At 37.5% G+C, this 17,291-nt stretch overlaps 1 protein-coding gene across 1 annotated transcript in view; it reads left to right on the forward strand.

The window, feature by feature from the left end:
- Positions 1–17,291, forward strand: part of SCAF8 (SR-related CTD-associated factor 8) — a 104,994-nt gene that overhangs the window by 58,616 nt on the left and 29,087 nt on the right. The window contains 1 exon segment of the mRNA XM_006757679.2: positions 1–797. Coding sequence (XP_006757742.1) covers positions 1–783 — 783 coding nt within the window. The 3' untranslated portion in view covers positions 784–797.

The raw sequence follows: 17,291 nt of genomic DNA on the forward strand, positions 1-17,291 counted from the left end.
CAGGAAGGGGAGAGAGATTACAGGTTTCCTCCTATAGAAACCAGGGAAAGCATGAGTAGACCTCCCCCAGTGGATGTTAGGGATGTGATTGGGCGGCCTGTAGATCCCAGAGATGGTCCTGGAAGGCCTCCGTTAGATGGCAGGGATCATTTTGTAAGACCTCCTGTAGATATTAGAGAGAATCTTGTGAGGCCGGGCATGGATCATCTTGGTCGAAGAGACCACTTTGGCTTTACTCCAGAGAAGCCATGGGGGCATAGAGATTTTGATGAGAGAGAGCATCGGGCTCTACCTGTCTTTGCTGGTCCAAAAGGCTTACATGAAGAAAGAGGGAGATTTCGGTCTGGAAGCTATCGATTTGATCCCAGAAGTGGTCCTTGGAACAGAGGATTTCAAGAAGTTCACAGAGATTTTGATGACCGCAGAAGACACTGGGAGAGGCAGAGGGATAGGGATGACAGAGATTTTGATTTCTGCAGAGAAATGAATGGAAATCGTCTTGGACGAGATAGAATTCAAAACACCTGGGTCCCCCCTCCCCATGCTCGGGTTTTTGATTTCTTTGAAGGGGCCACTTCTCAACGAAAAGGTGATAACGTGCCTCAGGTTAATGGTGAAAATGCTGAGAGACATGCTCAACCACCACCTTTACCAGTACAGAATGAACCTGAACTTTATGAAAAACTGACATCTTCAAACGAAATAAACAAGGAGAAGAGTGACACAGTTGCTGATGTAGAAAGTGAACCAGTGGTAGAAAACACAGAAACTGAGGGGACATAATCATCACTCAGTAGGTAAAAAGATACCTTTTGTAAAGTTGTCATCTCTCTGTAATAGATTAATGGCTGACTGGACCATAGTTGTTCACTTTTGTCTGCCAGAATTAAGTTAATCTGATGTTCATGTTCACTTTTCTCTTAAAATAATTGTACAACTGACTTGTATAGACATTGTTCTTAATATGAACATGATAGGTAAACATTTTTTATTTTTCTGACAAAATATAAATGTTGCCCCCAGATTCTTTTACCTTCAAGGAAATGAATAACAGCTTGTCAGAGACTTCCTATGGAAGAAAGGATTTTTTAGATACTACTATTAGGTTGGATATGGTAATAGGTATATTTCAGAATAGCAAGCCGTGGTATATCTTACCCATATCTTTAGGCTGCTGCAGAATTTTAAGGTAATAGACAAAGCTGTGATATTTTCTGCAAAGACTGGCTCTAGGTATTTGAGGAGCACAATACAGAGATTTTAAAAAGTGATTTTGTAAAATCTACATACACTATGGTCTCTGTTTCTCCAAAGTAAGTGTTTGTGATTTGTTCCTCATACTGCAGTGAGTAAAAAGAAAACAACAACATAAATATTAAAGTACGTTTCAATGTTGGGTGAATTTTGTTTTTAGATGCCAATAAAACTTATTTGTTTGATAACAGTGTTCTAGGAATTGTATTTTTTTAACCTACAAATTCTTAAAACCCTGAATCGTTAGCTGCATGTGCTTAGTTGCAAAAGGTTTCTTTTACTCCTAATAACAATGAAGAACTTTGGTGGAAAAGCATGTACTTTAATATGAAAATCATGCAGTCTCATTAGTTTGTATATAAAATCTGTGTATATTTATTGTGTGTCATAGGTTATTTTGTTTCTCTGTATGTCTATATTCATGCACATACAGAGAAATATAGATGTTGATAGTTTAGATAATAAAATACTTTTTAAAAACTGAATAGAATTAGGTAAATTTGACATTGCTCATAGTTACAGCTCTTAGCCTTTAAGAAGGGGAAAATAAATACTATAAAGAAATACATTGGCTGTTTGCTAATTTAAAAAATAAGTAATTAATCATGAAGCCAGATGTAGCATGGGCCCACATTTCATATAAATGCTTGCTTGCATTGTGTTGTTTCACATTATATTTACTCTTCTGCATAGATAGTGCTAGTACTAAAGTACTTGCTGGCCACTTGCCTGACGTGAGTATCTTAATGGCACAAAATGTGCAGAGTGTTGTGGATGGATTTAAAACATTACTCTGTATACCAGGAACAAAGTGGCTATCGTGTGTTCTGCAGGCTCTGGGAAACACTGTTCAGATTCATCTCCAAGTAACTGAGTAGCAGAAAATTTGGTCTTGGTTTCTGTTATTTTTGTTTTCGTTTTCATTCATTTATTGTTTGTGCCTCCTTTGGGTTTTACGTATGTATACACATATGTATAAAACCATTGGTGTTTTTTCATTTCTAATGATAGCTTTCATTTGGTCCTAGTTTACTGTGCATTCCCAACAATTCATCATTTGCTCTATTTATGTAGAAGTCTTAGGTTAGGTTTGTCAAAAATAACCCCAGCCCCATGATAAGATCATACCAGCTATTTAAAATGGGATGTTTTTGCTAACTGTGTTTGGCGACCTAGAGAGCTATAGGTCTTTACGGTTCCTGGCCAAAAAGAAAGTCTTTCCTTCTTACAGATTCTGAAATAGAAATAGTACATTCTTTATTTTGTTATTTGGAAAAGTGGTTGAGAGGGGGAATTTGGTGTTTATTTTTAAGGTAACCCAGTTCAGTTCAATAATTTGGTTTCCAATAGGGAAAACTGTGACAAAGGCACAAAATTTTAATGTTTGGGAAAGATTTGCCTTGTCCTCAAGGAAATTACATTGACTGGAGTGTCTCTCAGACTCCTTTAGTTGCGTTTACCATTATTAATATTAAGTGACATGCACTTAGAATAGGTAATAGGAAAGAATGTGAGACTTTTCACTGGCTTCTAATCCCAGACTTTTCAAATTGCTGTTGGGCCTTCATGTGCAAACTTAAAAACAAGACATGTGCAGGTATTGCACTGGCTGGAAGATTGTGGTGGTGCAAGTTTCCTCGTCATTTATCAGTACAGAATCTAGAAACCTATCTTGAAATGTGTGACACTCTTAACGTAGCTGAAAAAAATTTGTGTACTTATTCTCACAGTGATCTTGTTTTGTTGAATATTTAAGTGAAAGGATACTAATCATTTTCGTACTGAATTTTCAAAATTGATATTTATGTTCAAATTTTTTAAAAATGATGCACAGAAGAGTTAATTGTCTTTGATAAGTTTGACATAGGACCTATCACACTTTTGATGCTTTTGGTCACAGTGCTGTCACTAAAATGCTGGCAACTAGAAATTTACAAGGAGTAACCTAACCACTTTACTTTAATAAAATGATTAAAGTGCTACAGGCAATATCGGCATTATACACCATAATGTTGATTTGTGATTGTTAGAGAGAGTATGATATGACTTTCTGCAGTATCAGTAGCCTGCAGTATTAATAGACATTAATATTTAAATAGTTTTTATGTCTTTAAACATTTCATTAAACATTGGCTCTGTCCTTAGCATAAATGTATATACTGTACTTTGATCTTTTGTATGGTAGGTAGAAACTTATTTTACAGCAAAGTAGTCTTTATCTGCAGCATATTATAGGTGGAATGCACCTTTATTCTAATTTTTATGTCTACACATAGGGCAGACAAATACTTAGAAAACAGGAAGATTGCATAGTATAAAATTACTTGCTTAAACCTCTGGAAATTATATAATTCATTGGTAAAATTTGTTACTTATTTAAGTTATTATATTCTTACTAGAGTCATTTCTTTTGTCCTGATAATTTAGTTGCTTCATTAAATTTATTGGCCATTTTTCACTCGTATCAAAGATTATAGTTTATGGAGCTCTACATTTAGGGTTGTTTGGAGTGTGGGGCAATGGTGTTACATTTAAAAAGAAAAAGTTGCTCTTTTAATTGGAAAAAGCATTTTTTATAAACAGTTCATCAGGTCTAAGGTGTCATTTTTCATTGATTGTAAGAAACACCATTTGGAATAAAATAAATGCTTCCAATATAACATGTCACTGATTATAAGACCCAATTCACAAATGTTAAAATATAAAAAGTATCTTAGAATCAAAGAAATGCAGTATTCATTATTGAACTGTATGCATGTATTTTAGATGGGCACAACCTTAAATGAAAAAGAAAATCTTAATATTCAATTAAATTTTATTATACCTTATGTGCCTTTTTCATTATTACTTTATTGGGTGCTATATTAATAACATGTTTTAAGGGCTTTTAACTCTTTCAAAGAAAAAAAACTAACATTTTTCTTTTTAAATATTTTGCATAATATAGAAGAGGAGAGCAGTATCTTTATATTCTTAAGATAAGCAAAATAAAAATGACATGAGTAATCATAAATACTGTAGTGTGGCAGAGAATTATAAATGTTTTAATTTATTCGGTGGTTTTATATAACATCTTTTAAACTATAACCTAAGTTGATAGTTATATTTTTTACTTTTGAAGAAAAAAATCAGGTTACTGTAGTTTATAATAGGAAATTTAAAAGCAAGTTACTTTGATCCAACAAAACTTTCTGGAATTAGAATTTAAAATTAATGGCCCAGATTGTTTTCTTTTGGGGGGCATACTTTAAATAGTGGCATGCATATTGGAAGCAGTTTGAAATACACTACTTCTGTGGTTTTCAGGCAAGAAATGAATAATAGAATCACTGGTGGAGCTCTGAAAGTTTGGGGGTTTTGGGGGTCACCACAAACATACTAGTGCAGAATCTCCTGGGGCAATACATATTTACACACACATAATAAACCCCCACGTACCCCCACTTTCACTACATTAAAACACATAAATATTTAATGTACCGAATACTTGAGATTCTTAAATATTTTGAAAAGTAAAATACTTGAGTGATACACAATTATCTTTAGTATTTCAAGAAAGTAGGTACTTAATTGTGGCAGCTGGTGTTGGAGGATGAATAAAAAAACTAGAGAAGTCCATTATCACAGATGTTTTAAACTCAAGCATTAATTTAAAAATGAACTATAGTAGATAAGGGTGGGAGGAAGCATATGAGATAGTTTTTGTAGGAAGTAATTTTGACTGAAGTGAAACTTTGTTTAGGATACCTCAAATAAAAATTCACTTGATACCATGTAATAAAATGCTTTGGTTATGTAGAAAGCCCATTTGAGACAAAACTGTAAGCATTAACTTTATCAGAGACTAGAAGTAGTGTTATTAGTGGGATTACTAAGATGTGGATTGCATATCAAAAAGTAATGCAAGTCAGTATTGTATTTCGGCATAAACTTTGCTCAGACATTTTCTTCTCTACTTAATTCCTCTTTTATGCGATTCTTTTCATCCTATATATACACTTGCAGTTACATTGTCTTGTTCTAATCAAGGTATAGAACAAATACTCTAAGTAATTTGTAAAATACATATAGTATATCATGGGGTGTGATTGCGCTAATGGGCTAACTTTATATTGTATGAGAAATGTCGGGTAGTTGGACGAGCTGTAATGAAGGAAGCTGAGAGAGTGCTTATGCCCTGAGCTCAATACGTGGTAGAGAATGAACTTGTAACTCTGAGCCCTGAGAATTCGATGAGTTTAGTGAGCATATTACACCTGCGGAGCAATGGCAGATATGTAGAAGTTGACTGACCTGTGTTGAAAACCACCCCCTGCCCCATGCCCTTATCAACTCTCCCTGCCTTGGGCAGCTGTCACTATTTTGTCTTGTTTTTTCCTTCCCTTCTCAGCATCTTCAAATCCTTCTCATCGTAGCCTCCTTTTGACCCACTGTTCCAGGCAAGAACTATCCAATGGATTTGTCTGTTGAAAGCAGCTTGCCTGCCCCTTGGCTTGATGATTTCTAAGTTCATTTCCAGCATTTAAATTCCTTGCGTCTATGAAATAAGGTTTCTCTTTTGTAAAAGACCAGGTGAGGAAGCAGGAGGAACAAAGGGAAAGACTAACAAGATTGAGATGCTTGCTATAAGGACACAGGTTTTGCTGCCTTTGGGTTTTCAAAACTGGCTTTTTAACATTTGCCAGATGTATGTCTTTGAACAAAATTACTGTGCCTCTAAGTGCATTCCTTAATAGCTAATCTGTAGGGTATGCTTTTTTATTGATATTAGTTAATATTTAATGGACATGTATTATGTGACAGGAACTAGAATAATTTTATTACCTGCATAATATAATCCTCACAGCAATCCTGTGAGGTAGTTAGAAAGTCACAAGTGACTTCCCAAGGTCTTATAACTTGTAAATATTTGAGCAAAGAATGAAACACAGGTCTATTAAAGATTAGTCTGCACCACCTAATAAAGTGTCAGGCACACATCACAGAGGCTCACCAGAGGTTCCTCTTCACTTCAGGATAGGCGAATTGAGGCAGAAAACCATAAAGAGGAACAGCCCCACCAGGCTTGTCCTTCTAGGGTAGGGCTGCAGTTAAACACTGAACTTGCTGTTCTCATGGTTACAAGTATACGCACATGAGGCTGTCTTCTTTTGCTGTAAGCAATCACTGCAGCTTCATTTTCTTAGATTTTATGTTCAGGATGTTTTTTCTTACGGTTATACCATGGCATAATGTTAACTTTCTTAATAATTTTCTGTTTAAAAAAAAAATTTTTTTTTGAGAGAGAAACATCAGTTTGTTGTTCCACTTATTTATGCATTCATTGGTTGCTTCTTGTATGTGCCCTGACCAGGAATCCAAACTGCAACCTTGGTGTGCTGGGATGACATTAACCAACTGAGCTACTTGGCCAGGGCATTACTTGCTATTTTGAAAGCAGGTTTCTGATGCATTGGTATTCAATAAGATTTCTTTTGAAAACACCTTTTCCCACCAGTTAAATAAGATTTTAAAACCTCTTGTACTTTAAAACGATTTGATACATTCAAAGCAAAGCCAGTGATTGCTAGCCAGTTTACATTTTAGATGTAGCTTTGGCATCCCCTTTCCGAAATTTGGCATTTATATACTATATGTGTAGCCAGAACCTTTTTTCTTGTGTATAAAACTCCCATATTAAGAATATTCCATGACTTGAATTAAATGAGATGTAAAGTTATACATAGTAAACATTCAGTGTTAGTCTTTATTCACCACTTGATTGAATTCAGAGAGTTTAGAGACGAGCCTTTGTCGGTGGTGTCAGTTAATTTGCAGTTATTTTACTTTATTAGAATATATAACCTGATTCTAGATTTTCTTTCTTTCCAAGCCTTCTATTAAATCCACTGAACTTAGATTTATGTAAAGTTTAATCTACAGCATGTCATGGTGTTGGCCTTGGATCACCTTTTTCAGAGTCTTTGGGCAGATGAATCTTAGCCCATTACTGCCTAATGCACACATCAAGGGAACATGCTTATCATACTTGTGAGTTATATTTCTCTTTCTACTAATCTTACCAAAAGTAGTTATTATTTTGCTTATGTTGTGATTATTACATGAAATAAAATGTTCTTGCATTTGAACAATCTTTTTTAATGACATGACTCTTGTGTTTATTACTGAGCTCGGGTCAGTGTACACATTAGTAAGACTATAGTAAAATCACAAGGCTTGTATTAAATAAGCAACAACCTTTGCAAGTGTAACAGGATAACGCTTATTTAAGAATTCATCTTTCCTTCTTTGGTGATGGATCTTACCTTGAGCCTTGTAGTTAAGAGAAGATAGCACTTCGCATTTCAAGTTTTTGCAGATCTTCACATCTTGTATCCCTGTGGTCATACGCAGGATAAGGATTTAAAGATTTCTAAATAGTAAAACCACTAGGACTTCATTTAGGACTATTTTTTAAAATGAAATTTATTTAATATTTTAATTACAGCCCTCTGTGTTCATCATATTACTTTCTGAAATGTTAGTCAAATAGTCTGTGACCACAGGTTAAAATGTATCTCATTACTGGAAAAGAGAGGGTGTGGGGATGGAGAGACCTAATACTTTCAGCCTCTGTGTCGCAGACTACACAATTTATCTCCAGAAATACACTGTTAGCTAGGATTTGTTATTTCTTCTTTACAAATAGAGAAGCAAACTCAAAGAAGTCCATGGTCACGTAGCTTTTGATTTGTGTGGGGTTTGAACCCAGGTTTTGCGGACTTCAGAGCTGTGCTATACTTAAAAGATGCTCCTAGGGAACGGTAGATTTTGCTAGATGGCTGGGACGGTTAGTTTCTGAGGGCTACTGTAACGACGTACCAAAAACTGGGTTGCTTAAAACAACAGAAACTCATTTTCTCCAAGTTCCAGAGGCTAGAAGTCTGAAACCAAGGTGTTGGTAGGCCCAGGCTTTCTCTGAAGTCTCCAGAGAATCCTTCCTTACCTTTCAGACTTCAAGCAGGTCTCCGCAGTCCGTGGTGCCCAAGAGGGACCACTGCAGCTCTGCCCTTTCATCACAAGGCCATCCATCGTGTGTGTTCACATCCTCTTCCCTGTGTCTAAATTTTCCTCTTATAAGGACACCAGTTATATTTGATTAGTGGTTCACCATACTTCAGTATGACTTCATCTTAACTAATTACATCTGCAATGACCATATTTCTAAATAAGGTCACATTCTGAGGTACTGGGAGTTAGGACTTCAACATACTTTTGGAGGACACAATTCCTAACAGCCTGTGGCCTTAAGTTCTAGAACTATTTAAAATCCAAGTAAATAGACATTTTACATTTGAAAACACACAGTGGGGAAGGTGATACATTTTAGAGTGACAAAACATGTTTATAGAATTCCATTTTCAAATTACTATGGATATTATCACAATCAAATTTAAAATATTGCAAACTGTTACATACAAATAGCACTGCCTAACTTTTTAGATAATTTAGTAATGCCCATACTCTTGTTAATTTTTCAAAGGAAACCCAATAATTTTAGTATTCTATAGCAAAGAATCTACTTACTGTGAATTATCTTTGCATTAAAAAAATGTTTACTTTTTAAAAGTGGAGGGTTTTTTTTTTTAGACCTCAGTACATACAGCTAACCTGGAAACGTGCAACGTGAGTCTTTCCATTTCACTTCCATCGTTTGTCTTTTAAAAGTAGTATTAGCACTTTGTTTTGTCTACTCATAAAAATTCCCTCTTAAGTGATATGACTACTTGCCATTTCAGTGGTTTATTAGAAGTAGGTTTTTTATTTACCAAATAAATTACCAGTTCACAGTTTATTTGTCTAGTATTATAAGCTTAATACATTTCTATTTTTTATAGAATTAGCTAGCATAATCTTTATTTGATCAAGTAAAAAACACCTTTGTATCTGACTGAAATTCAAGTTACATGGCTGTATAGGTCTTTACTAAACAGATATCTTAACAAGGCCCCCTCTAACTTACAGAAATTTGAATGGATAATTCTGATTTTTATTTGAAGAGCATCAAGGCACTTAGAACACTGCCTGGCACATAGCCCTACATAAGGTCCCTTTGTTATAATTGTCAATAAATAGTGGGTAATAGAGATTTTTGGGATATGCAAATCAATACTGTATATTAAGTGCAAATAATTAAGGGATTATTTGTGCAGATTTGAACATTACAACCCAAACTGGGAAGATGGGAGACAATGGAATTGTGTGGTTCTTGGAGCTTTATAGGTCTAACGCTTTTCTACCTCCAGTGCATCAACTCTTTGAGCTATATTTGTGTTTCTGGTCCTCAGTACCAGCCTTTAAACACAGCTGTCAGATTCATTAGGCCGCTGGCAGGCATCCTGCTGGCCCAAGTGGCTTGCCTGTCAGAGAGAGATGGCTCTGATCTAATTTCAGGAAGAACAATTAGAACGCTTCCTTTGTTAACTGTCTATGTTCAGATAGAACAATTTGGTTAAAAATATTCCTGATGTAGCAGGATCTCAAGTTTTAAGAGTAGATTTTTTTTTCCCAGGGGACTTGAAAAGGGCTGATAAAATTTACACTTTACCCATGAATATATTCATGCTAAAAAAGAATTGTTAATCACCAAAATAAGCTACTTTCTTAAATGTGTCTGACTCAAGGCCTAACACTGTAATGGGAAACCACATTTAGAAAAATGATTTTAAAAATATTTCATTAGGCTCTCCTATATGATACTGAATTTGCAAAGCATATTCAGGGCCATTTTATCCCAGAGTAAGTCTGTCAAGCAAAATGTAAGATCTCAAAAATTATCTATTTGAGAAAGAGAAGTGAAGTTACTTGACTACTACGGTAGCCAGTTTAGGAACACATAGTAGGGATCTTGGTTCTACACAAAACGCCTTATTAACTATAGTTATCTGTACTTTCAAATACAAAGCAGTAATTTAATTTCTTATCAGAAAAAAAATAACAGCTGGGTTCTTCAATGGATAATGTAAAATTCAATTGTTACCTTGATATATTTAGTAAGCTTAAAATGGAAGAAGGCTGTCTCTTAAAATGTTTTAAAGATCCGATCTTTCTTTGCTACATTGATTATTTTAAATTTTTTTGTTGGCCTAAAGCTATAGATGTGGGACTTAATGGAGAAGTCTAAGTGTCTAGTACACCGGCCCACACTCACAGTTCACAGCCTTCATTTAAATTTAAGCTGTGTGTTTGTAGTTTTCCTCATAACAAGACTTATATATTCCTGGGAAGTAGTCAGTCTGCATTTTAATCAGTGGCAGACTAAGGTTGATTTCTAAACTATTATCAGTTTTCAAAGGGTCCCCCCCCCAAAAAAAAAGCAATTCCACTAAACTGCTAGTTAAAAGGGAATGTGGGAATGTTTATAGATGAAGAACAAATTCTGATGGTGTGTGCACCTGAGAAACTGGGAATGAGGCCCTAGCTTCCCATCTCATGAGCCTCTGGTGATTGTTATCCTAGCAAGCTAAAAGTGTGGACAAGGGTAAGGCCTTGATTCTTTTCTAAAGCACTAAACATCAAATGAAAATTATTTTAAGACACTGTAGGAATAGTATAACTAAGTCTTACGAGCAGTCACAAAATGTTGATGGGAGAATTGAATGAGGCTGACACTTCGTGGTCAGTCCTGAAAGGTGTGGTTTTTCTGAAGTTTCCCAAAGGAATGCTTCACTACTTTTCCCTTTGCTCTTAGGGCTTTAGAGCAGTGGTGCTCAACCTTCTGGCCCTTTAAATACAGAACCTCATGTTGTGACCCCAACCATAACATTATTTTCATTGCTACTTCATAACTAATTTTGCTACTGTTATGAATCTTGATGTAAATATCTGATATGCAGGATGGTCTTAGGCGACCCTTGTGAAAGGGTCTTTCGCCCGCCAAAGGGGTCGCGACCCACAGGTTGAGAACCGCTGCTTTAGAGTCTAAAGTGGTGATCTGTGAGGTCCGAAAGGTTGGCCACCGCTGGTTTAAGGAAACCTTTGGAGCAGTGGTCACCAACCGGTGGTCCGGGTACCACTGGTGGTCCGTGAGGTTCGAAAGGTTGGCGACTGCCGCTTTACACAGCGCTCCACTCTTTTTGTAGCTCTGGTGGGAAAAGAAAGTGGTTATAGAGCACTCCTTCTTCCTGGGTTTCTTGTCAAATACCTGCCTCTCAGGCTCTTTAAACAAAGTACCTGTTCTGGTTGGGAGTGTTTGGGCCCGATTGATTTTTTTCTTGTAAATATTTTTCCAGTTGCTCAGTAGTGATCTGACTTCACTTTTGTTTCTTTCTTGGCTGTTTACATTTTTAATTTAACATTTCAAAATTGTGTCTAATCTAATACACTCAATTGGAAGTACATATATGTATGGATGTATGTGTGTGCATATGTGCAGATACCTTCTCCAAGAACCTTCAGCAAATCTTATAGAATTTCTTTTGACCTTTTCATGATGGCACTTGACTATTCTCTCAGGAATTAGACAACTTAAAACCAGTATCTTTTTTAAAAAAAATCTATTTGAGTTTCATATCCACTTACCAAGTTTGTACTTGAGAATATGATCTTTAAAGCCTGATATTTTCTCATCAGGGTCAACACAGTCCTCATTAGAAAAATGGCTCTAAACACTCTATTAGCCAGAAATTGACACAAAACGTATACTCAGTACAGTACTCAATGAGTTCTCAGAGTGTGAGAGTGGACAGGAGAGCCACCTATAATTTTTAAAGAAGTAGTGTTTCTGATCGCTGGCTAAAAAAATGTACTAGCTTTAAATCACTTTGAGACATTACTTTATCTTCTGATTAATTGTAACCTGACAGTACGCTTTACTGTTACTATCCAGTGCACTTAAGAGCATCAGTTCATTTTGTGGATTTGCTTCAGCTGGGGTCCAAAGCTGCCAAAGCTTAATTGAGGCTGAACAAGACTTCGGACAGAAGACAGGTGTGACACGTGGGGAGAGGTGCAGTGGGCAGGCATGTGGTCCTGTTGACCTTTGACTGTCGTGTGTTCAGTGTTCAAACAAGAAACCTTCTATTTTTCCTTTTGTGACTTAAAAAGCTATTTTATGGGCATACTCTTGGATGTTCTAATTTGTGAACCATGACTCTATAAACTCCTCTTTATCAAACTGGTAATTTCAAAGTAAAGTACTTTGTTTCATTGAGCCGGTGTGCGTAGGATTGATTCATAGGGATGGAGATGGTATGTTGGACTCATCATGTATTAAGAGTACATATTTGAAATGCCGAATTTGGTGTGAGGGTATAAGACAGACAAACAACGCAGACTTTTATCTGATTGTGGAATTTAGTCCAGGAAAGAAAATCTCTTGGGTGTTCTGCTCAGATGTTCTGCCTTGGAGCAGCCCTCTTTAATGTGACAACTTATTCCAGTGAGTGAGAATCAATAGTGTTCTCAATGCCTTTGTGACCATAGTTATTCCTACCCCACTCTGAGCGTCATATAACACAGAGCTTACCCCTGTAGCAGAACTGCAGAGACCCTAGTGCAGGGGTGGGCAAACTATGGCCCACGGGCCGGATCTGGCCCGTTTGAAATGAATAAAACTACTGAAAAAAAAGACCGTACCCTTTTATGTAATGATGTTTACTTTGAATTTATATTAGTTCACACAAACACTCCATCCATGCTTTTGTTCCACCCCTCCGGTCCAGTTTAAGAACCCATTGTGGCCCTCGAGTCAAAAAGCTTGCCCACCCCTGCCCTAGTGCCTGCTTCTGGCTTCCCCGTATCTTCCCGATCTTACAGCTTTCACCTGTAATTAAAAATCTTTGAAGCCCCAGGAGGGGGAGTCACATATTATAGGGCCTGCTTTTCCTCGAACTTGCACAAAAGAAAGAACTCAGAGCCTGGGGAAAGTCGGCATTGTAAACCCGTCAGTGATAGAATTTGTTATCTTGTGCTACAGCACTCTGGTTTTTATCTAGAGCAAGGCTTCAAAATTCGGGGGGTGTACCAACATTCCCCTTCCCCCAAGAGACACGCTCGCTTTGCTTGCACAGCTGTGACAGATACCATTAATCTATCCCAGACTCTTTCCTGCTAATCCCCAAACTTCCACATTTCTCCAGGCAGCCACTACTAGTCTTAGTTGTTAGCATTAGATCTGAAACCTCTTCTTCATCTTGTTCTGGAAGCATTTTAACCACTTAAAATGCGTGTCTGTCTTCGGCATTTATTCTACTGACCTCCTCTCAGTCTGCTTGGGCAGCTCTTCATTCTTAAGGTCACTACTCTCCATTGCCTTCCACCGTACTGATGTTCAGTCTTGCCTTCACTTGCTTTGAGGTTCAGTTACATACTCTATAATTTAATCAACCAAGTGCCAATTTCTAGATTCTCTGATTTTTCAAAATTGTAAGATAAAATTACCTATTAGCTCAAAATCTTACAGATGTCATAATTATATTTTGATCTTATTTTCAGCTCTCTGTAAAGGGGAAAGGAATCCCAATGAAGTTATTAAATGGAATAATTCTTTTGCCATTTGTTTTAGGTTGACTTTAACCTTGTCAATAAAATTGTTTTTAAATCATTATTAGAAACATGCTAAGGCATGGCGACCTTCGAGCCCAGTTAATTTTTGTTCCAGGTGATTAAAATAGAATTTTATTTGTATTGAATTAAGGAAACCATTGAAAATAACTCAGAAAAAGAGATTGGAATTAGAACTAGTATACTTGTATTATTAACCAAAGATAAAAACAAGAAGCCAATATAAAGATTGTTTAAGAAAAGAGCAAGCATTGTTTAATACTTAAATATACCAAGATTTCTTCTTGAGATGAAAAAGTGGAGCTTTATATCAATCTTCCATGTTTTGAAATCCAAGTATTACTGTTAGAATAGTATATTTTAAGATTATGGGTGAGCATGGAAACCGATACGTGGCCTTGTTGGACTTTTTAATACTAAGTACCCTCAAAGGCTTTAGACATTTTGTATCAAGAAAAATAAAAATCTCAAAAGTATGTCTACTTTAGAACTTGGCCAAACTTGGAACTTTGAAGTGTCCGGTAAAATCTGATTTTCTTAATGTTGGCTCTGGAGTCATTTGATTCAGTTACTTGCAGCAATAGATAGTTGTTTTTCTGTCAGTAGCTTAAGATAGGAGCCAGGTATAGAACTTCGTGGCTTTACTAACTCGAATTGAATTATTTATATCTAGACTGTTCTTTAACTACACTTAGATTTCTGTGTAGTTCAGTTCTTATACCTTTTAGCATGTTTCCAAGTTATGGGCAATTTTTGTTTCCTTTGAGAGTAATAGAGTTATACCATAACACTTTAGAGATACTCCTGATGGCTGTATGAACATACTTGTCTTCAGTAGGTTTTTTTTTACTTGCTTGAATGTAGGCCTAGGTATTGTTTTATAGTCAGATTTTGGGTAAAGTGCACGGCTTTTTCTAATGCGCCCGTTATCAGATCATATCAGAGGCCTCAAGTATACAGGTCATGTTGCACTTAGAGGTACATTTGAATGATGTTATTGTTCACGTTGGTCTTTAGACTATGGAATTTCAGCTTAATTTTTTTGCCCTTTGATCATTACATATAGCAGATCTGAAAGTGAATCCAACTTGCATTTTCTTTCTTTGGAAGAGAATTGGTAACGTATCCAAAGCACTCACCACTCAATATTCAGGACACTTCAGATGGCTATAGACCCAACAGGAGTTCTGTTTAGCAAGAGAGACTAACCATGGTGACGTTATAACGAACACTGTGGCTTCCCTCCGGTGGGAGAAAGCCCTACTCTTGAACATACTCTTATTCTGAGGGTTATAAAGCACAGAAGCGAGTCTTTGCCTCTTCTACCTGGGAATATTGCTCTCGCATATTTCAGATATTTGTGTTGAGATGCAGTTAATCTCTTGAGGAGGAAGAGAATGCAGATCCAGTTCTGTTAGCTGCACTTGAAGGCGTTCAATACGTTTATGGATCCATAGGAGAAATGTGTCTGGGACTGAGTTTCATATTTTTGTAATAACTACATTTGGGAGGTTTTTAAGTGAGATAAATTTCTTTACAGATCACTTTCCTTGGTAATATTGATAAACACTGGGCGTGTTATTGTACACTTGGTCTCTCTTCACTTGCGTGAGGGCCACTGCCTGAACTGTGCTATCAGCAAGAACCGTTTGCACATTTTGAGGAAATTATCAGATTAAAACATAAATCGAATTTTCAAGTTGTAAAGATTCTATTTAGAAGATAAAGTTTAAGTGAGATAGCTGGTTGTGTCCTCTGCCCACTCACTTCTGGCAGTGTGCTGTAATTAAGCTTTCCGGACACCGAGGCATATTCCTTTTTCTCTCTACACTGAGCACAGTGTTAATGTGGGCTCTTCCCCAGCAGCATATGAATGTGAATATGACAGTTTTTCAACAGCGTTGCCTAATTATGAGATTATTTCATTTTTATGTCTTAAAAATCAAATGTTGGTTGTAATGGGTAGGATTTGGGACTTAGAAAATATAGAAGCCTTACTGTTGACGACTTTGCAAAATTATGCTTAAGTGATACATTCAGGGGCGGGAGGCCAATTCAGCTTTTACCCCTACGTTTTTTCTCTGGTGAACAAGAACATGGTTCTTCTAAGAGTGAGAACGTTTTCCCAGGTGATTGAATTCCCTAAGATGCTAAGAATGTTTCGCTAAAGATCCTTCAGGCATCCTTGAAGCTCAGGCTCCTTAGTGTCGTTTCGGGAGAGCCCATATATGGAAACGGGCTGCTCTGTAGGCCTAGGCCAGTGGTCGGCAAACTCATTAGTCAACAGAGCCAATATCAATAGTACAACGATTGACATTTCTTTTGAGAGCCACGTTTTTTAAATTTAAACTATATAGTAGGTACATTGTTATTAACTTAATTGGGGTACTCCTAAGGCTTAGGAAGACCCACACTCAAGGGGCCAAAGAGCCGCATGTGGCTCTCGAGACCCAGTTTGCCGACCACGGGCCTAGTGGAATGGAAACTACTGCTAATGCTCAGACAGCTTTGCCTCCTGTAGTATGTGCCTCTCACAGAATCATTGCAGAACTTCCCGCTCACCACAAAACATCCTTTTTCCCCCTCTCAGGAGAGGACCCTCCTGCTTTCTGGTGCAACTGGCAGATGGAAAGCACTTGGTTCTGGCCTCAGATTACCTGGGCCCTGCTTCTAGACCAGCTGTTTTCAATCCCAAGATCTGGTCTCCCACACCTTCCCCCAGAGGGTATTTGGCAACATCGAGACCCTTGGTTGTCTCACATCTTGGATGGGATGGGAGGGCTGCTGGTATCCAGTGAGGATCAGGGGCAGGGATGCTGCTACACATCCTCCCACAATGCAGAACGCAGCCCCCAGGACCAGGAGTCACCTCTCCAGACGGCTGGGAAACCTCACTCAGGCTTGGGAAGAGGTATTGCTTCTCTTCCTCCTGTATTTTCCGTCTTTTCCTTTTTGCTGACCCCAAGTTTTCTATTAAGATGCTTCAGTCTTTCACACTTAAAAAAATAAATCTTGCCCTTGACCTTATGTCCTTTTCTAGTTATTGGTCCCTTCATTCCTTTATAGCAAGTTTTTTGGGCAGAGTGTTTTCATGGGTCTCAATTTCCTCTTTTTTCCTCAGTGCACTGTGTCGTCAGCTTTTGAGGTAGAGCTGCTTTTTGTCGAATTTCCAGTGACATGCTGGACTCTGGGGTCTGTTCGCCTCTCCTGGGCCTCCTGTCTGAGCTCCACCATAAACATCACACGTTCCAGCCTCCAGGGTCCTTCACTGCTTGTCTTGCTGCTGCTTCCCCTGCTGAGGGGGGATCCTCTTCCCCGCTGTGTGGGCCTCATTGGCCTTCAGGACTCCGGGCAGGAGCCCCGGCTGTGCCTCTTCTCTCCCGGAGCAGCCCCCCTCTCCCAGCACCCCGTTATTCCCGGGCTGTTGTTACAGTGCAGTGACTTGAGGGCCGCGGCCAGATCTTAATTTATTTATGCTCCTAGTGAAGTTCCTG

This window comes from Myotis davidii, unplaced genomic scaffold, assembly GCF_000327345.1.
Source record: "Myotis davidii unplaced genomic scaffold, ASM32734v1 scaffold1494, whole genome shotgun sequence".
NCBI classification, from domain to species: Eukaryota; Metazoa; Chordata; class Mammalia; order Chiroptera; family Vespertilionidae; genus Myotis; species Myotis davidii.